This window comes from Mobula birostris, chromosome 3 (assembly GCF_030028105.1).
Source record: "Mobula birostris isolate sMobBir1 chromosome 3, sMobBir1.hap1, whole genome shotgun sequence".
In the NCBI taxonomy this organism is placed as follows: domain Eukaryota; kingdom Metazoa; phylum Chordata; class Chondrichthyes; order Myliobatiformes; family Myliobatidae; genus Mobula; species Mobula birostris.
Window position 1 is genome coordinate 142,495,329 of NC_092372.1, and position 22,075 is coordinate 142,517,403.

General features: G+C 45.3%; 1 protein-coding gene across 1 annotated transcript in view; it reads left to right on the top strand.

Annotated features, from left to right (window-relative positions):
• Nucleotides 1-1,030: 1,030 nt before the first annotated feature.
• LOC140194722 (cytochrome c oxidase subunit NDUFA4-like) overlaps nucleotides 1,031-22,075 on the top strand; it is a 67,623-nt gene continuing 46,578 nt past the window's right edge. Inside the window, exons 1-2 of the mRNA XM_072251982.1 lie at nucleotides 1,031-1,121; nucleotides 1,278-1,396. Coding sequence (XP_072108083.1) covers nucleotides 1,355-1,396 — 42 coding nt within the window. The 5' untranslated portion in view covers nucleotides 1,031-1,121; nucleotides 1,278-1,354. The remainder of the gene's footprint in view (nucleotides 1,122-1,277; nucleotides 1,397-22,075) is intronic.

A 22,075-nucleotide genomic window follows, 5' to 3' on the forward strand; every position in this document is an offset into this window, starting at 1 on the left:
ACCTGATTCTGAAATGAGTGCAAAGTGTTGAATAATGGTTAATGTAGGACAGAACTTACATCGTAAATCGTAGGGCCATGGATGATGTGGCTATCAGAAAGACTTCAGAATACAAGTACATAGTTCCCTGAAAATGGTGACATGGGTAGATAGGATGGTGAATAAGGCTTATGGTATGCTTGCCTTATGGCATTGGGCACAAGTGTTAGGATGCCATGTTATAACTGCTCAGTATGTTGGCGACACCACAGCTGGAATATTGTATGAAGTTCTGATCATCTAACCGTAGGAAGAATGTAAATTACATGGAAATGGTATCAAGAAGAAACACAAGGATGGTACCGGGACATTAGGGTCTGAATTACAAGGGGAGACTAGATAGGATGGGACTTTATTTCCTGAAGTACAGAAGGCTGAAGAGTGTCCTTATAGAGGTGTGTGCACAAAATCACGAGACATAGAATGGTCAGTCTTTTTCTCAGAGGTGGGGAGTCTAAAACTAATGGAAAAGAATTAAAGTCAGCGGGTATAGATTTATTGGGAGCTGAGAGGCTTGCTTTACCACACAGAGGGTGGCGGGTATATGGAATGAGCTGACAGAGGAAGTTATAGTGGTGGGCATACAGTACTTGCAGTGCTTAAAGGACATTTGGATAGGTATATCCGGGACAGCAAAGCTTTAAAGGGACACGGGCAAACGCATGAAAATGGGAACAGTTCGGGAAGGTCACATTGAAGGGCCTGTTGCTACGCTGTATAACTCTGGTAGCATGCGCGTTTTGATTTATATTTAGTTATTTCCCGCGATTGAAATACTACCACCAATTCATCACTCTTACTAACCTGATCCACTAGTAATATTAATTGATAAAGGAATAGAACCTGCTGACAGCACTTTACAACTTGTATATGAAAAAGCAACTCAAAAAGAGAGCTTAAGAGATCAAATGAATTGAAGTATCCTCGCCTTTGGCGTCAGTTTGTTCTGATCCAGCCAGCCAATGCAACCATACGCAAGGCCACCTGCTGACAGCTCCAGTTTCTGACCCTAGAACCGCCCCGAAGTATTTTTGGACGTTGTTCCCTTCAGACTGGTGACGAGGACATTCAAGGTTGAGCTGGTAAGCTGGTCGGTGGCGTTGAATAGCAAGAGTAGCAGTTTTTACCCTTCCTGTTGCGGGACTAAATACGTGTTCTAAATTTTGTTACTGTGATCTGTGACACATATCAAGGATTTACTTCAGTTCGCTTTTACTCAGGCAGAGATGTTTGGTTAGTTTTAGCTGGTGTCCTGGCGCAGAGGCTTTGGGAGTGAAGTCCATTGGCCGCAAGGCTCGGTTCCTAGCCTGACGCAATGTTCCGTCTCATGATAAGACAAGCGAAGAAGCACCCAAGCGTGAGTAAAATCTGTCGATTCATCTGCAAAAACTTCAGATGGCAACTTGTCCCGGTCCGTTAGGGGTGACGACATTTGCGCGGCATGTGATTTACACACCGAGACTAACCCTGCCAGTAGATACAACTGTGGGTAATGGGGCAAGAATAGATCAACACACGCGACCTGAGGACATTGGAAACGTTTGTGTCCCAACAATTGCAATACATGAGCATCGGAGACTTTCTTAGCTCAACACTTGCAATCTAAGAGCGCTTGGTTCAGCAAAAGAAACTCAATTGCGTTTGCAATCGGCATAACAGAACAATCCGTGGGCATTGATTGGGTGAACGTGTAAAGCCCAGTAATTTAATCCAAAGGCATTTGAAAACCTGTTGCTCAACATGATCAATCAGTAGATAGTTGGGGTACATGCGATTCAATACTCACAATGCAGGAACATCAGGTGTCATTCCTAGTGTAACCTCAACACAAGGAAGATAAAACTAATAACAAGCCCCTTTGCATCTATTCCAGCATTCATTGAGGCCACCATGGCTCATCTTTTAACAATTTTCCTGTTCGAATGTCATTTTCTATGATAATCTTAATATTTTCAAATGTACTGATTTTTGTCTTGTATGTACCCAGTAACAGCCCCCTTGGATAGAAAATTCCAAAATTTCACTATTCTCTTGCTGAAGACATGTTCTTTTCAGCTGAATCCTGGATGTTTGATTTCTGGTTCCAGACACCTCAGGCAGGGAGATACCACTTGGCCTTTTTATATACCCCAGAGGCTAGTTTGCATCTTCCTTGCAGCCTGAGCTGCCACCCTCCTTGAGAGCCAAATGTATTTGATCCCAATTTCAATAAATTACCAGCAGGATGGTGATGAGGTATTCCCATATCAGTGGCTGTACAACGTATGGATTTGCAGTCCAAACCCCATGAGCTTTTGGTACTTTGCCAACATAAAGCAGGGTGTTACATACAGGAACACACACAAAAGTTGCTGGTGAACGCAGCCGGCCAGGGAGCATCTCTAGGAAGAGGTGCAGTCGACGTTTCAGGCTGAGACCCTTCGTCAGGACTAACTGAAGGAAGAGTGAGTAAGGGATTTGAAAGTTGGAGGGGGAGGGAGAGATCCAAAATGATAGGAGAAGACAGGAGGGGGAGGGATGGAGCCAAGAGCTGGACAGGTGATAGGCAAAAGGGATACGAGAGGATCATGGGACAGGAGGTCCGGGAAGAAAGACGGGGGGGGGGAGCTAGAGGATGGGCAAGGGGTATATTCAGAGGGACAGAGGGAGAAAAAGGAGAGTGACAGAAAGAATGTGTGCATAAAAATAAGTAACAGATGGGGTACGAGGGGGAGGTGGGGCCTTAGCGGAAGTTAGAGAAGTCGATGTTCATGCCATCAGGTTGGAGGCTACCCAGACGGAATATAAGGTGTTGTTCCTCCAACCTGAGTGTGGCTTCATCTTTACAGTAGAGGAGGCCGTGGATAGACATGTCAGAATGGGAATGGGATGTGGAATTAAAATGTGTGGCCACTGGGAGATCCTGCTTTCTCTGGCGGACAGAGCGCAGATGTTCAGCAAAGCGGTCTCCCAGTCTGCGTCGGGTCTCGCCAATATATAAAAGGCCACATCGGGAGCACCGGACGCAGTATATCACTCCAGCCGACTCACAGGTGAAGTATTGCCTCACCTGGAAGGACTGTTTGGGGCCCTGAATGGTGGTAAGGGAGGAAGTGTAAGGGCATGTGTAGCACTTGTTCCGCTTACACGGATAAGTGCCAGGAGGGAGATCAGTGGGGAGGGATTGGGGCGGACGAATGGACAAGGGAGTTGCGTAGGGAGCGATCCCTGCGGAATGCAGGGGGGGGGAGGGAAAGATGTGCTTAGTGGTGGGATCCCGTTAGAGGTGGCGGAAGTTACGGAGAATAATATGTTGGACCCGGAGGCTGGTGGGGTGGTAGGTGAGGACCAGGGGAACCCTATTCCTAGTGGGGTGGCGGGAGGATGGAGTGAGAGCAGATGTACGTGAAATGGGGGAGATGCGTTTAAGAGCAGAGTTGATAGTGGAGGAAGGGAAACCCCTTTCTTTAAAAGAGGAAGACATCTCCCTCGTCCTAGAATGAAAAGCTTCATCCTGAGAGCAGATGCAGCGGAGACGGAGGAATTGCGAGAAGGGGATGGCGTTTTTGCAAGAGACAGGGTGAGAAGAGGAATAGTCCAGATAGCTGTGAGAGTCAGTAGGCTTATAGTAGACATCAGTGGATAAGCTGTCTCCAGAAGGATCTAGAAAGGGGAGGGAGGTGTCGGAAATGGACCAGGTAAACTTGAGGGCAGGGTGAAAGTTGGAGGCAAAGTTAATAAACTCAACAAGTTCTGCATACGTGCAGGAAACAGCGCCAATGCAGTCGTCGATGCAGCGAAGGAAAAGTGGGGGACAGATACCAGAATAGGCACGGAACATAGATTGTTCCACAAAGCCAACAAAAAGGCAGGCATAGCTAGGACCCATACGGGTGCCCATAGCTACACCTTTAGTTTGGAGGAAGTGGGAGGAGCCAAAGGAGAAATTATTAAGAGTAAGGACTAATTCCGCTAGACGGAGCAGAGTGGTGGTAGAGGGGAACTGATTAGGTCTGGAATCCAAAAAGAAGCGTAGAGCTTTGAGAACTTCTTGATGGGGGATGGAAGTATATAGGGACTGGACATCCATGGTGAAAATAAAGCGGAGTGGGCCAGGGAACTTAAAATCATCGATAAGTTTAAGAGCGTGAGAAGTGTCACGAACATAGGTCGGAAGGGATTGAACAAGGGGGGATGAAACCGTGTTGAGGTATGCAGAAACGAGTTCGGTGGGGCAGGAGCAAGCTGAGACAACAGGTCGGCCAGGACAGGCAGGTTTGTGGATCTTGGGTAGGAGGTAGAAACGGGAAGTGCGAGGTGTGGGAACTATAAGGTTGGTAGCAGTGGATGGGAGATCCCCTGAGCGGATAAAGTCGATGATGGTGTGGGAGACAATGGCCTGGTGCTCCTTAGTGGGGTCACAATCGAGGGGTAAATAAGAGAAGGTATCCGCGAGTTGTTGCTGTGCCTCGGCAAGTTAGAGGTCAGTACGCCAGACTACAACAGCATCCCCCTTATCGGCGGGTTTAATAATGTTAGGATTAGTGCGGAGGGAGTGGAGAGCAGAGCGTTCCGAAGGAGTGAGGTTGGAATGGGGACAAGGTGCGGTGAAGTCGAGACGGTTGATGTCCCGTTGGCAGTTGGCAATAAGGAGATCCAGGGCAGGCAGAAGACCAGAGCGAGGTGTCCATGAAGAAGAGGAGGGTTGAAAACGGGAGAAGGGGTCATCGGTGGGGGTGGAAGAGTCCTTGCCGAAGAAGTAGGCTCGGAGACGGAGACAGCGGAAGAAGAGTTCCGCATCGTGGCGAACACGGAACTCGCTGAGGTGTGGGCGAAGGGGGACAAAGGTGAGGCCCTTACTGAGGACCGAGCGTTCTGCCTCCGATAGTTGAAGGTCGGAGGGGATGGTAAAGACCCGGCATGGATGAGAGCTGGGATCAGAGGGGGGAGTGGGGAGGCTGGGTGTGTCAATGGAGATGGGAGGGTTGGAGTGAGAGGAAGATAGAGCTTCTGAGGACCCAGGAGCTGACGGTGGGATCTGAGGGAGATGGGGTTGCAGAGTGGTGGTGGGGGAAGGGGAGACAGGAGTCACAACAGCAGCACATAAAGACCCGGCCTGGAGTTCAAGGCTGGAGTCACAGTTGGTGGTTGCGCAATCACTTTGAATGTCTCCATGGTCGTTGCTGGAGTCCGGGTTTTGAATATGCCCTGAGGTGTTGGAGCTGGCAAAATCAATGGCAGGAGCTGCAATCTGAAGTTCATGCCTGCTAGTTTCATGGCCAGCAGGCTCTGGAGTCCGTAGATGTAGGATCTTGCGATCTTTGCCTAACATGACAAAGTCAAAAAAACAGCGATTGCAGGCGTGAATCTGATGGAGGATGAAATAACGGGTAGGACCATTACAGACGGCGAAGAAAGTGTCCCGAAGGTGTGGAAGGGTCTGGGATAGGGACACCAAGTACCTCCTCATGGCGGAGAGAGTCGCCTTCAGAGCTTGACGGGAGAAGCGGCGAGAGGCAGAGTCAATAAAATGTGAGTACCTGGGATCCTCAGGAGGTCCAAATTGAGAGGCTTGGAAACGAATCCTAAAGGATCGCCATGATGCGGAACTTTTCATCCGCCGTCTCAGTCTCTGAGCCTACTTCTTCGGCAAGGATTCTTCCACCCCCACCGATGACCCCTTCTCCTGTCTTTAACCCTCCTCTTCTTCATGGACACCCCGCTCTGGTCTTCTGCCTGCTCTGAATCTCTTTATCGCTAACTGCCGACGGGATATCAACCGTCTCGACTTCACCGCACCTTGTCCCCATTCCAACCTCACTCCTTCGGAACACTCTGCTCTCCACTCCCTCTGCACTAATCCTAACCTTATTATTAAACCCGCCGATAAGGGGGGTGCTGTTGTAGTCTGGTGTACTGACCTCTACCTTGCCGAGGCACAGCGACTCGCGGATACCTCCTCTTATTTACCCCTTGATCGTGACCCCACTGAGGAGCACCAGGCCATTGTCTCCCACACCATCACTGACTTTATCCGCTCAGGGGATCTCCCATCCACTGCTACCAACCTTATAGTTCCCACACCTCACACTTCCCGTTTCTACCTCCTACCCAAGATCCACAAACCTGCCTGTCCTGGCCAACCTATTGTCTCAGCTTGCTCCTGCCCCACCGAACTCGTTTCTGCATACCTCAACACGGTTTTATCCCCCTTTGTTCAATCCCTTCCGACCTATGTTCATGACACTTCTCACGCTCTTAAACTTTTCGATGATTTTAAGTTCCCTGGCCCACTCCGCTTTATTTTCACCATGGATGTCCAGTCCCTATATACTTCCATCCCCCATCAGGAAGGTCTCAAAGCTCTATGCTTCTTTTTGGATTCCAGACCTAATCAGTTCCCCTCTACCACCACTCTGCTCCATCTAGCGGAATTAGTCCTTACTCTTAATAATTTCTCCTTTGGCTCCTCCCACTTCCTCCAAACTAAAGGCGTAGCTATGGGCACCCGTATGGGTCCTAGCTATGCCTGCCTTTTTGTTGGCTTTGTGGAACAATCTATGTTCCGTGCCTATTCTGGTATCTGTCCCCCAATTTTCCTTCGCTGCATCGATGACTGCATTGGTGCTGCTTCCTGCACGCATGCAGAACTCGTTGACTTTATTAACTTTGCCTCCAACTTTCACCCTGCCCTCAAGTTTACCTGGTCCATTTCCGACACCTCCCTCCCCTTTCTAGATCCTTCTGGAGACAGCTTATCCACTGATGTCTACTTTAAGCCTACTGACTCTCACAGCTATCTGGACTATTCCTCTTCTCACCCTGTCTCTTGCAAAAACGCCATCCCCTTCTCGCAATTCCTCCGTCTCTGCCACACCTGCTCTCAGGATGAAGCTTTTCATTCTTGGACGAGGGAGATGTCTTCCTTTTTTAAAGAAAGGGGCTTCCCTTCCTCCACTATCAACTCTGCTCTTAAACGCATCTCCCCCATTTCACGTACATCTGCTCTCACTCCATCCTCCCGCCACCCCACTAGGAATAGGGTTCCCCTGGTCCTCACCTACCACCCCACCAGCCTCCGGGTCCAACATATTATTCTCCGTAACTTCCGCCACCTCCAACGGGATCCCACCACTAAGCACATCTTTCTCTCCCCCCCCCCTGCATTCCGCAGAGATCGCTCCCTACGCAACTCCCTTGTCTATTCGTCCCCCCCATCCCTCCCCACTGATCTCCCTCCTGGCACTTATCCGTGTAAGCAGAACAAGTGCTACACATGCCCTTACACTTCCTCCCTTACCACCATTCAGGGCCCCAAACAGTCCTTCCAGGTGAGGCAACACTTCACCTGTGAGTCGACTGGGGGTGATATACTGCGTCCGGTGCTCCCGATGTGGCCTTTTATATATTGGCGAGATCTGACGCAGACTGGGAGACCGCTTTGCTGAACATCTACGCTCTGTCCACCAGAGAAAGCAGGATCTCCCAGTGGCCACACATTTTAATTCCACATCCCATTCCCATTCTGACATGTCTATCCACGGCCTCCTCTACTGTAAAGATGAAGCCACACTCAGGTTGGAGGAACAACACCTTATATTCTGTCTGGGTAGCCTCCAACCTGATGGCATGAACATCGACTTCTCTAACTTCCGCTAGGCCCCACCGCCCCCTCGTACCCCATCTGTTACTTATTTTTATACACACATTCTTTCTCTCACTCTCCTTTTTCTCCCTCTGTCCCCTTGCCCATCCTCTAGGTCCCCCCACCCTTTGTCTTTCTTCCCGGACCTCCTGTCCCATGATCCTCTCGTATCCCTTTTGCGTATCACCTGTCCGGCTCTTGGCTCCATCCCTCCCCCTCCTGTCTTCTCCTATCATTTTGGATCTCCCCCTCCCCCTCCAACTTTCAAATCCCTTACTCACTCTTCCTTCAGTTAGTCCTGACGAAGGGTCTCAGCCTGAAACGTCAACTGCACCTCTTCCTAGAGATGCTGCCTGGCCTGCTGCGTTCACCAGCAACTTTTATGTGTGTTGCTTGAATTTCCAGCATCTGCAGAATTCCTGTTGTTTATTACATACAGGAGTTTGGGTGTTGTCTTGAAGTTATACAAGACATTAGTGAAGTTATATTTAGAAAACTGTGCACAGTTCTGGTCATCTATCTGCAGGAAAGATACCATTAAGCTAGAAAGAGTGCAGAGAAAATTTACAAGGATGTTGTCAGGACTTGAGGACCTGACTTTTTGGGAAAGAATGGATGGGTTAGAATTTTATTTCCTGGTGTGCAACAGAATGAGAGGAGATCTTATAGAGATATACAAATTTATGAGGGGTATAGATTCGGTGCATTTATGCAGGGTTTTGCCCTCAGATTGAGTGAAATGAACTAGAGATCGTAGGTTTAGGTGGAAAGATGAAATATGTAAGGGGAGTCTGAGGGGAAACGTGTTCAATCAAAGGGTGGTGAGGGTGTGGAATGAGCTGACAGCAGAAGTGGTGGATACAGGTTTGATTGTAATGTTGAAAGGAAAGCTGGGGAGAGTTTGGAGGGCGACGGTCCAAGTGTGGGTAGGTGAACTAGGCATGGATTAGATGGGCCAAAGGACCTGCTTCTGTGCTGTAGAATGAGAAAAATAAAACACTTTCAAGGGCCACTTACCTGACACATTTACTTTATCCATTCGGAACAAGGTACTGATACTTTAATTATACTTACAGATATAGCTGTATGCTGCTCCCTAAACGTCCCTTGATTCTCATCTCTGTTTGTATTTTCTACCTTGCCAATGACTTCAACATATCACATAAAACAGAAATTGCCATCTATGGACATGGTTGGCTCAATACTAGTCATCTACATACATTGGCATTCTAGGTACATATGGGCCATGACCGTCTCAATATCTGTAACTCCTAAGGATTAGGAATGTACATGGCTCTAATATTTTCTATTGGCTGGGAACCCAAGCAAAGTATGTATGCATTCTTGCAAGATTTGTCACAAATCTAGCCTTTTTTTCTACAACTGCAACAATTTCCAGTTTGTTTTGCATTATACCAGAAATGTGATCTTCCTGACACATCAGGTGTACAAGCATGTCGACTCAGCACAAGAGATTCTACAGATGCTGGAAATTCAGAGTAATGCACGCAAAGTGCTGGAGGAACTCATCAGATCAGGCTGCATCTCTGGAGATGAATAAAGAGTCAATATCTCAGGCTGAGGCCTTTCATTATGAATATCCATTCAAAATTTCTCTAGGAATTTTGAGGGAAAATGTGAAGTAAATTATCATAGAGTGATCCAAGCAGATGTCCCCATCATTACACAGATAAATCCATTATCTTTAATAATTTTGACACTCTCTGTGCCTCCTCAGAACCCCCCCAGCTCATAGATATTTATCTGACTCCACAAAACCACAATGAATTATCCACCCTACAGTACCTCTCTCTGCGAGTTATTTCACTGCTCCCCAAAATTCTCAGCTAGGATGTATCAGTTCAATGGGAAGTCTTGATTTTTCTTCTGCACATCTTAAACCGCTTGCCTAATCATTGCTTCCTCCTACTCCCTACCCAGGCCTCAAGACTGGCCTGATTCTCCTGTTCTTTTTCTCTTCCCCACCTTAATTCAAAATTGAAAGTACGATCATTGTTCCCAAACCCAGGACACAGCATTCCTGATCATTGCTGCCAAGCCAGCCCAATTTCCCAACTATTTCCTTTGACCAAACTCCTAAAAGGTACATTACCAACATGGAAGGCTTTAGGTGCTAGTTTACAGTAAACAGTCCACAACCAAAATAGTCATTATTATCTTCCAGTAGCATTCATCTAGAATTTATTAAATTGAATTGATTTTATTTCTTTCATCCTTCACATACATGAGGAATAAAAATCTTTACATTCTGTCTCTGTTTAAATGTGCAATGTGCAATCATAGTAATTTATAATAAATAGAAGAGTTGATGTAACATAGAAATACACTCAAATCAGTGTGGGTTAATCAGTCTGATAGCCTGGTGGAAGAAGCTGTCCTGGAGCCCGTTGGTCCTGGCTTTTATGCTGGGGTTCTATTTCCCAGATGGTAGCAGCTGCACTAGATTGTGGTTGGGGTGACTCGGGTTCCCAATGATCTTTCAGGTCCCTTTCTCACACCTGTCTTTGTAAATGTCCTGAATCATGGGAAGTTCACAACTACAGATGTGTTGGGCTGTCTGAACCACACTCTTCAGAGTCCTGTGATTAAGGGAGGTACAGTTCCCATACCAGGCAGTGGTGCAGCCAGTCAGGGTGCTCTCAATTGTGCCCCTGTAGAAAGTTCTTAGGATTTGGGGGCCCATACCAAACTTCCTCGGCCGTCTGAGGTGAAAGAAGCGCTATTGTGCCTTTTTCACCACACCGCTGATGTGTACAGACCATGTGAGGTCCTCGGTTGCCGAGGAACTTAAAGCTGTTTACCCTCTGTACCTCAGATCCATTGATGTCAATAGGGGTTGGCCCATCTCCATTCCTCCTGTAATCCAGAACCAGCTCCTTTGTATTTGCGACATTGAGGGAGAGGTTATTTTCTTGACACCACTGTGTCAGAGAGATGACTTCTTCCCTTGTGGCCACCTGGTTATTGTTTGACATTAGGCCAATCAATGTAGTGTCTTTGGCAAATTTAATTATCAGATTAGAGCTGTGATTGGCGACACAGCCATGAGGATACAGGGAATAAAGGAGGGGACTTAGTACACAGACCTGAGGGGTTCCTGTGTTGAGACTCAGGGGTGGACGTGAGGAAGCCCACTCTTACCACCTGCCGGTGATCTGATAGGAAGTCCAGGATCCAGCTGCACAAGGGAGAGTCAAGGCCGAGGTCTCTGAGCTTCTTGTCGAGCCTGGATGGAACTATGGTGTTGAATGCTGAGCTGTAGTCCAAGAACATCATTCTCACATAAGCATCCTTCTTCTCCAGATCTGTAAGGATGGTACGTAGAGCAGTGGCTATTGCGTTGTCTGTCAATTGGTTGTGTTGATAGGTGAATTGTAGGGGGTCCACTTTGAGTGGTAGCATGCTGCAGATGTAATCCTTGACCAGCCCCTCAAAGCATTTGCTTATTATTGAGGTGAGTCTGACAGAACGCCAGTTGTTCAGGTATGTTACCTTGTTTTTTTTTGGTACAGGGATAATGGTGGATGATTTGAAGCAGGAGGGCACTCTACACTGAGAGAGGGAGAGATTAAAAATGTCTGTAAACACACCTGCTGGTTGTGCTGTGCACATCCTGAGTACTCGCCCTGGGATGCCGTCCAGTCCTGTAGCTTTGCGTCTGTCCACTCATTGGAAACGTCTGCATACCTCAGTCTCAGAGATGATCAGGTTGCAGGTTGTAGCAGTGGCTTTCCTCAGAGGCTCAGAGTTAGTGACATCAAACTGAGCATAAAAGTGATTGAGGTAATCTAGGAGAGAGGCCGCGATGTTGGCGGTACCACTATGTTTGGTTTTGAAGTCTGCAATGGTATGGAACCCTTGCCGCATGTCACGTAATAGTGAGAGACAAAGAACAGTGCAGGAACAAAGTCATTTGGGTGTCCCCGACTGTCGAAAATTCTCATGATTGTTGTACATTCTTAAGTAGAAATGAGGTTAATCAGGAGTGGCCAACCTTTTACATTCCATGCATCAATTTTTTCATGCTCGCATTCAGATGCGCCATACAACTCTTGTACCCCCATTCAATTCTTGTAAAAATATGTTAATATAGAACTCATGTGAGAAAAAATCGCATCTGAACTCATGCCTGAAAAAATGACGCATGGAATGTAAAAGGTTGGCCACCCCTGGGTTAGACCATTTGTAAAGAGCCCCATCCAGAATCAATCTCGAGTACTATGTCTTATTTTTTGAACAGAAGGAAGGAGCTATTGAGCTTGGAGGATTATGTGGCACAGATTTTATTTTATTTTTTTCCAGGAATTGGGCATTGCTGGCATGACCAGCATTTGTTACCCATTCCTAATTGCCTCCAGAGATAAGCGACTGTTTTTCTGGTGAAGGTGCTCCCCCAATGATAGCAGAGGAAGAGAAAGCTTGGATTTAGACCCAATGACAATGAAGAACCAGTGAATGGTTGTGTAACCTAGAAGGGAATTTTCAAATATTTCCAAGCATCTGGTGCCCATGTTGATGCAAGAGGTTATGGTTTTGTTGTAGCTAGATGAATAGCGACAGCAGATTTTGAAGTTACTACTAAGCATCAATGGCGATTGGCCAGTGGTATACCAGGCAAGAAGGCTGGTCCTGGATTCACTAGTGGATCTTCTGGATGGTAAGTGAGGCAGTGAGTTGCTTACCATAGGATTCTCAACCTCTGAGCTGGCATGGCTTATATCCCCTTGTTTAGCAGCTTGAGGATCTAGATGATCTAGCTGAATTGAGAAATAGGAAAGAAAGAGCAACATGTTAAAGTTCAAAGTAAATTTATTACCAAAGTACATATATGTCACCAAATACAACCCTGAGTTTCATTTTCTTGATGGCATAGTCAGTAAAAATCCAATAACCATAATAGAATCAATGGAAGACCGCGTCCAACAGGGTGGACAACTAGTGTGCAAAAGACAACAAGCTGTGCAAATACAAGAGAAGATAAAATGAAATGATAACAATAATAATAATAATAAATAAACAATAAATATCGAGAACATGAGATGAAGAGTCCTTGAAAGTGAGTCCATAGGTTGTGGGAACATTTCAGTGATGGAGCAAGTGAAGTTGAGTGAAGTTATCCCCACTGATTCAAGAGCTTGATGATTGAGGGGTAATAACTGTTCCTGAACCCGGTAGTTCTTTCTGTTATATTAGAATGCAGGAACTTTTTCCTCAATATTTTAATGGCAACACAGTTGACAACTTCTGTGATAATAATTGGCCCAGAATTTGCAAGCATAGAATATTATTACAACATAAAAACACACATAAAAATTATGGCAAGGAAGGGATAGTGCGAGTTGTAAATCAACACGAAACTTCTGTTTGTTAAGAATGTCAAACATTAATCAATGGCATGGAAATAGAAATTAAAAAAAAAACAGAAAATGCAGAAAATACAGCAGGTCAAACAGCATGTTTAAAAAGCGAGACACAGCAATCATTACTTACAAAATGTCTTCAAACTGAAGTGTTAATTCTTTTGCTCCTTCTATAAATGCTGCCTGATCTGTTAAATGTTTCCATCATTTTATTACATGCACGTGTTGATCAACAGACTAGGTTAGAGAAATGAAATGGTATACAGGTTTCCCCGCCATCTGAAGGTAGAGCATTCCTATGAAACGGTTCGTAAACTGAAATGTCGTAAAGCGAAGAAGCAATTACCATTTATTTATATGGGAAAATTTTGTGAGCGTTCGCAGACCCAAAAATAACCTACCAAATCATGCCAAATAACACATAAAACCTAAACTAACAGTAACATATAGTAAAAGCAGGAATGATATGATAAATTCACAGCCTATGTAAAGTAGAAATACTTCTCTACAACGATTGCCTGCACAGATTTCTGTAGCGAAAATCTCAGGCAAGCGCTCTCGGCAGAAAATCTCACGCAAGCGCTGTTGGCATAAACGCGTTCTCCAGGAACCTTTAAACTATGAAGCTGCCAAATCTACCAAATAACATGTAAAAATACACAGCCTACATAAAGTAGAAATAATGTATGTACAGTGTAGTTTCACTTACTGGAATTGGGAAGACATCGAGCACACTGATGATGGTGTGTTAGACTGAGTCGTCACAGGCTGGGTGGTGCAGTGGACCCCACCCTCCGGGCCACCGACCCAATACATTGCCGCGAAGAACGCAACGGTAGCCGGGAGGCACCCAGCACATCTTTAAGAAAAAAGCTGAAACAAACATGCTAATTAATTAGGTGCTGCCAGGCACGTAGATGTCAGCGCAGATCAGAGGCGATTGCCGATTGCATCACCTCTGGTCTGGGCTGACAATTACATGCTAGGCAGCGCCTAATTAATTAGCATGTTTATTTTGGCTTTTTTCTTAAAGATGTGTTGTGTGCTTCCCGGCTACTGCTGCGTTCTTTGCGAATCAGTACAGTATCTGTCCGGGGCCGGGCTGTTGGGGTGGTGGGACACGGGGGTGTCATCTCATCATCGATAAGGGCAGGCAGCTCATCTTGTCCTATGACTGCCCGCCTCGATGTCAAAGGTCGAGGTTCGTTGTCTGCTGTGGCTGATGTGGAAGGCTTGCTTGACTGCTGAGCCTCGCACATTTTTCTATCATACAGTTGTTTGTAAACACTCAAAACATCCTGCAAATATGCCCTAAACCTACGTATCCTTTCAAAATTAAAGTCATACTTCATCATTGCAGCAAAAATCTCACGCAGTTGCTTCACTTTCTGCATTCGGTTGCATTCGGTTTCGATGGTTATCCTTTCCTCTTCCAATTGCATCAGCTCTTCATCTTTCAGTTCTTGGTCATGGGATGCCAAAACCTCTTCAACATCATCTTCGTCAACTTCCACAAGCCAAACTCACTTTGTCCTTGCTTCATTCACCACGATCGAAACGCTTAATTATGTCTAGTTTTACGTTAAGTGTAACACCCTTACTCTCCCAGGCTTTTCCGACACCTTAGAACTCATCTTGCTAACAGCTGCTCAATGCAACGTGTTAAAACAATGCCGTTCCGAATCCGGGGCAGAGCGGCTGCTCGGGGCACACACCGCCTTTTTTCGCGCGCTGATTTTTCGCGTGCTGCCTTTCTTCGTAACGGTGAAAACACCTTCTGAAAGCAAAAGCAGGGTACTAATGTAGGTCTTTCGTAACAGTGAGGTTTCGTAAAGTGAACGTTCGAAAAGCGGGGGCACCTGTACTACTATTGCTATGATCGTAAGTACTCTTCAAGGATTATAATTGATGCACAGCAGGTGTTAGACAATATTGAGTGAAGGGAAAGTGAAATTGTCCCTGACATTCTCAAGATATAATTAAAGTTCGAGGTTCATTATCAAAGTATGATTTAGTATACAACTCTGAGATTCATAAGACCATAAGATCATAAGACAAAGGAGCAGAAGTTGGCCATTCGGCCCATCAAGTCTGCTCCGCCATTTTATCATGAGCTGATCCATTCTCTCATTTAGTCCCACTCCCCCCACCTTCTCACCATAACCTTTGATGCCCTGGCTACTCAGATAACTATCAATCTCTGCCTTAAATACACCCAGTGAGTTGGCCTCCACTGCCGCCCGTGACAACAAATTCCATAGATTCACCACCCTCTGGCTAAAAAAATTTCTTCACATCTCTGTTCTGAATGGGCGCCCTTCAATACTTAAGTCATGCCCTCTTGTACTAGACTCCCCCATCATGGGAAACAACTTGGCCACATCCACTCTGTCCATGCCTTTCAACAGACAGTCATCTTCTCCAGACAGTCACAAAACAAAGAAAACAATGGAACCTGCTCAAAGAAAACATCAACACCCACGCATGTGCAAAAAAATAAATTGTGCTAATGGCAGCAAGAGTATGACCCCCCCACGTGCAAAACACAAATAGTGCAAATGGCAATAAGGACATCAAACCCCACATTCTCCCCCCCACCCGCATGATAAAACAAACAAATCGTGAAACTGTAAAAGAAAGAACAGGCAAAAATACAGAATATGAACGCATAAAACTGAAAGAATCCAAGTGAACTACAGTCCAATCCAGAAATTGCAGATCCAGAACTTCAGTACCATCCTCCAAAAGCATTGAGGGAGGGAGAGAGGGAGGGAGGGAGAGAGAGAGACTACTCGAATGCAAGGGCCTTCCCTTGGGAGCAGCAGGTGGTAGAATATCTCACGCTGACACTTCCCTCCAGCAGCAGTGAGTGATAGGCCATTAGACGGTGCTGAACACTCGCTGCCTTCTGCACTCAGCTTGTTGTTTCAATCACAAACAGCAGGAATTCTGCAGATACTGGAAATTCAAACAAAACCCATCAAAGTTGCTGGTGAACGCAGCAGGCCAGGCAGCATCTCTAGGAAGAGATACAGTCGACGTTTCAGGCCGAGACCCTTCGTCAGGACTAACTGAAGGAAGAGTTAGTAAGAGATTTGAAAGTGGGAGGGGGAGGGGGAGATCTGAAATGAGAGAAAAAGGAGAGAGAGAGAAAGAATGTGTGTATAGAGGAGGCTGTGGATAGACATATCAGGATGAGAATGGGATGTGGAATTAAAATGTGTGGCCACTGGAAGATCCTGCTTTCTCTGGCAGACAGAGCGTAGGTGTTCAGCAAAACGATCTCCCAGTCTGCGTCGGGTCTCGCCAATATATAGAAGGCCACATCAGGAGTACCGGATGCAGTATATCACCCCAGCCGACTCACAGATGAAGTGTCGCCTCACCTGGAAGGACTGTCTGGGGCCATAAATGGTGGTAAGGGAGGAAGTGTAAGGGCATGTGTAGCACTTGTTCCGCTTACAGGGATAAGTGCCAGGAGGGAGATTAGTGGGGAGGGATTGGGGTACAAATGGACAAGGGAGTTGCATAGGGAGCAATCCCTGCGGAAAGCAGAGAGGGAGGGAGGGAAAGATGTGCTAAGTGGTGGGATCCCGTTGGAGGTGGCGGAAGTTACGGAGAATAATATGTTGGACCCGGAGGCTGGTGGGGTGGTAGGTGAGGACCAGGGGAACCCTATTCCTAGTGGGGTGACGGGAGGATGGAGTGAGAGTAGATGTGCGTGAAATGGGGGAGATGCGTTTTGCGTGAAATGGGGGAGATGCATTGGCGAGACCTGACGCAGACTGGGAGATCGTTTTGCTGAACACCTATGCTCTCGCTTTGTCTGCCAGATAAAGCAGGATCTCCCAGTGGCCACACATTTTAATTCCACATCCCATTCCTATTCTGATATGTCTGTCCACGGCCTCCTCAACTGTAAAGATGAAGCCACACTCAGGTTGGAGGAACAACACCTTATATTCCGTCTGGGTAGCCTCCAACCTGATGGCATGAACATTGACTTCCGCTAATGCCCCACCTCCCCCTCATACCCCATCCGTTATTTATTTATATACACACATTCTTTGTCTCACTCTCCTTTTTCTCCCTCTGTCCCTCTGACTATACCCCTTGCCCATCCTCTGGGTTTTTTCCCCCTCCCCCTTTTCCTTCTCCCCGGGCCTCCTGTCCCATGATCCTCTCATATCCCTTTTGCCAATCACCTGTCCAGCTCTTGGCTCCATCCCTCCCCCTCCTGTCTTCTCCTATCATTTTGGATCTCCCCCTACCCCTCCCATTTTCAAATCTCTTACTAACTCTTCCTTCAGTTAGTCCTGACGAAGGGTCTCGGCCTGAAACGTCGACTGTATCTCTTCCTAGAGATGCTGCCTGGCCTGCTGTGTTCACCAGCAACTTTGATGTGTGTTGCTTGTTGTTTCAATCTTCCTTGACTCTTTAATTGGCAAGATCAGGGAGAGATGGAGTTGATCATGGGCTTGTGCCCATTTCTAAGCTTCTTGGCCTCTAGGCCACTCGCCTTCTGGAACCTTCTCAGAGACAGCAAAATGCCGGATCACTCAATCGATCTTCAAACTGTTGGTCACAGGCTCTAATAGTACCAGAAACATACTGAAAATAAAAAGAAGATGTAAAAGGCGTGAAAGAAACGGTTTTGTGGACTATCTGGAAGATGTCACCTGAAGTAGCTTTGTTTACTGGCTCCATCTTGACCAGAAGAGGTCAATTAGTAACATGGTTTACACGTTTCCATACTTCTGTTGATGAGTTTTAGTTCTATAGTCAGGAATAGGTTGTGGGGGCAGGGGGTGGCAACTTGCAAAGTGGATAGTGATATGTGATTACAGCAATTGATCTTTGTATTTATACTTGAGAATAATGAAATTATCAAGGGCTTACACCAAAAAGTGTTTTTTTGTCCCCCTTGCTTTCCTGAAGACAATAATTTATGCCCGATCATGAATGCTAATGCTATGTTCATGCATTCTTAATAGAACAGAGGAACTAGTGTATAGCATCTTGGGGATTACCATCAAGGTAGGTAATGTGGAAGAAGTAAGTTTATCTACACCATAAAATGATAAATACAAGATATCAGAAGCCCGTCCATGTTGTGGCAAAGATAAAAGGGAACTTGTTTAAGAGTAAGATTTGGAATAGAAATGTAGAACTCCAATCAAAATAGAAGACACTCAATACATATTTTAAGTCCAAATCTGATGATTTCTGGTACATTGTATAATTTTGTTTATATTATTGTGTCAGACTTCTGGGGAGAACTCGTATTTCTAGCGATTAAGTGATTGCATTTAGCCCAGAATTTGCAGACATATACCATTACTAGCACATAAAAAGCACACAGCAAATGGTTGCAAACAAGGGATAGTTTGAGATGTATTTCAACACAAATTGCTGAACAGCAGTGTTTTTAGCTTAAATAAATGGGATCTCTTTGTTATCTAATGTGTGTGGAGAATTTACTGCATTTTCCCAGCAAATTCAAATTAAAATGTGCAAGTTACAGCTGCTTCTCCATAACATAGGCACACTGATTAATCATGTGATATATGGTTCTGATCTCTCAATCTTGGAATCTCAAAAATAAAATAAATGAAATTTTCACTTCTGCAGACAAAAAAAGAATAACTAACAAGTATTTAAAAATGGTTTGAAGTCCTTATGAACTTCCCCTCAGGACAAAAATAAAGTGGACAGTCAAATAGTTGATTCATTGGTTTTAATTTCCCTTAATTCACTAATAGTGAACAGTGAATGTAACTATCTCATTTAGAGATGGATAGGGAAAGCAGGAAATTACTGGCACCGCACATCAAAGTTGTTGGTGAACGCAGCAGGCCAGGCAGCATCTGTAGGAAGAGGTGCAGTCGACGTCTCAGGCCGAGACCCTTCGTCAGGACTAACTGAAGGAAGAGTGAGTAAGGGATCTGAAAGTTGGAGGGGGAGGGGGAGATCCAAAATGATAGGAGAAGACAGGAGGGGGAGGGATAGAGCCAAGAGCTGGACAGGTGATAGGCAAAAGGGGATACGAGAGGATCATGGGACAGGAGGTCCGGGAAGAAAGACAAGGGGGGGTGACCCAGAGGATGGGCAAGAGATATATTCAGAGGGACAGAGGGAGAAAAAGGAGAGTGAGAGAAAGAATGTGTTCAGAGGGGCAGAGGGAGAAAAAGGAGAGTGAGAGAAAGAATGTGTTCAGAGGGAAATATAGTAAGTTATTGCTAAAACATTGTATCAGGGAACTGAAGGAAAATAAATTAACAAGGCAAAGTCAACTTCCTTTTTAAAGAAGAAAATCATGATTGAACAATGTATTAGAGTTTATTGAAAAAGTAACTTGTGTTATAGATAAAGGAGAAGGTACCATTTAAAAGGCTGGTGCTAGAATTAAGAGCCCAAATCATTGGAGGAAGTGTATAAGCATAGATTGAAAACAATGAGTTGAAATAATTGTGTTCTTTTGGTTGGAAGTGTGTAACTAGTAGAGTATTCCAGGGATTGGTTCTTGGCCTTCAAGCGTTTACTACTTACGTGAATGACCTGGAGGAGGAAACAAAATGTAATGTTTCAAGTTTGATTAATGTATGAAAGTAGGTGGAAAATGTGATTCTGCAACAGGATGTGGATTGATAGTGATTGCATAGAAAGCTGATACATGGAATGTAATAGGTGGGGGTCATGCTTTTTGGAAAAAGATGTCAAATATGGGTTATTATCTAAATAGATGAGGTTTCAGGGTACTTGGAGGCACATGATAATATCAGCCAAAGCCTTTTTTTCTCCAGTCCTGCCAACCGGACTTGGCCCGAAATGTCGACTGTCTTTTTTCCATAGATACTGCCTGGCCTGCTGAATTCCTCCAGCATTTTGTGTGTGTTCCTCCTTACCTCTATTCTAAAAGAATACCCTCAACTCTGAGGCTGTGCCCTCTAGTTCTGGATACCCCCCACCACAGAAAACATCCTCTCCACATTCACCTTATCTAGTCCTTTCAACATTCAGTAGGTTTCAATGAAATCCCCCCCGCATTCTTCTAAATTCCAGTGAGTACAGGCCCAAAACTGCCAAATGCCCCTCATAAGTTATCCCCTTCATTCCCGGAATCATCCTCGTGAACCTTCTCTAGACTCTCTGCAACGAGAACACATCCTTTCTGAAATATGGGGCACAAAACTGTTGACGATACTCCAAGTGCAGCCTGACTAGTGTCTTATAAAGCCTCAACATTATCCCTTTGTTTTTTTATATTCTATTTCTCTTGAAATGAATGCCAACCTTGCATCTGCCTTCTTTACCACAGACTCAAACTGTAAATTCACCTTCTGTGAGCCTTGCACGAGGACTCCCAAATCCCATCGCGCCTCTGATGTTGGAATTTTCTCTCCATTTACGTATAGTCTGCGCTATTGTTCCTTTTGCCAAAAAAAATTGTCATATATTTCCCAACACTGTATTCTGTCTGCCACTTTTTTGCCTATTCTCCCAATTTGTCTAAGTCTTGCTACAATTGTGTTGCTTCCTCAGGACTACTTACCCCTCCACCTATCTTCATATCATCTGCAAACTTTGACACAAAGCCATCAATTCGATTATCTAAATCATTGATGAACAAAGTGAAAAGTAGCGGTCCCAATACTAACACCAGAGGAACACCACTAGTCACTAGCAGCCAACCAGAAAAGGCCTCCTTTATTCCCACTCACTGCCTCCTACCTACCAGCCATTCCTCTATCCATGCCAGTATATTTTTTGTGACACCATAGGATTTTATCTTGTTAAGTAGCCTCATGTGTGGCACCTTATCAAATGCCTTCTGGAAATCCAAGTAAATGACATCCACTGCCTCCCCTTTGTCCATCATTCTTGTTACTTCCTCAAAGGACTCTAGCAGATTTGTCAGGCAAGATTTCCCTCTACAGAAACCATGCTGACTTTGACTTATTTTATCATTAGTCTCCAAGTACCAAAAAACTTCATCCTTAATAATAGACTCCAACACTTTCTCAACCACTGAGTTTAGGCTAACTGGCCTATAATTTCCTTTCTTTTGCCTTCTTCCCTTCTTAAAGTGTGGAGTGACATTTGCAATTTTCCATCCTCCGGGACCATGCCAGAATCAAGTGATTCTTGAAAGATCATGACCAGTGCATCCGTTATCTCTTCAGCAACCTCTCTCAGGACTCTGGAATGTAGTCCATCTGGCCCAGGTGACTTATCCACCTTAAGTCCTTTGAGTTTGCCTAGCACTTTTTCCTTTGTAATAGCAATGACACTCACTCCAGTTCCCTGATACTCAAGGACCTCTGGCACACTGCTAATGTCTTCCACAGTGAAGACAGATTCAAAGTAGTTGTTAAGTTCATCTGTTATTTCTTTGTCCCCCATTACTACCTCACCAGTATCATTTTCCAGTGGTCCAATATCAACTCTTCTCCTCCCTTTTGTTCTTTATATAACTGAAAAAAAATTAATGTCCTATTTTATATTACTGGCTGGTTTGCCTTCATATTTCGTCTTTTCCCTTCTTGTAGCTTGTTTTAGTAGCCTTTTATTGGATTTTAAAAGCTTCACAATCTTCCCACTTCCTACTCACTTTTGCTGCCTTATATGCCCTTTCCTTGGCTTTTATGCAATTATTAACTTCCGTTGTCAGCTATGGTTACTTAGCGGTGCCATTTGAGAAGTACTTCTTCTGTGGTACATACCTATCCTGTGCCTTGTGAACTATTCCCAGAAACTTCAGCCATCTCTGCTCTGCCGCCATCCCTGCCGGTATCCCCTCCAATCCACCTGGGCAAGCTCTGCTCTCATGCCTCTGTAATTGCCTTTATCCCGTTGTGATAATGATGCATCTGACTTGTGCTTCTCCCTCTCAAGTTGCAGTATGAATTCAATCCTATTATGATCCCTGCCTCCTAAGGGCTCCTTTACGTTAAGCTGACTAATAAGATCCAAGTTATTACACAACATTCAATCTAAGAAGGCCTTTCCCCTGGTAGGCTCAAGCACAAGC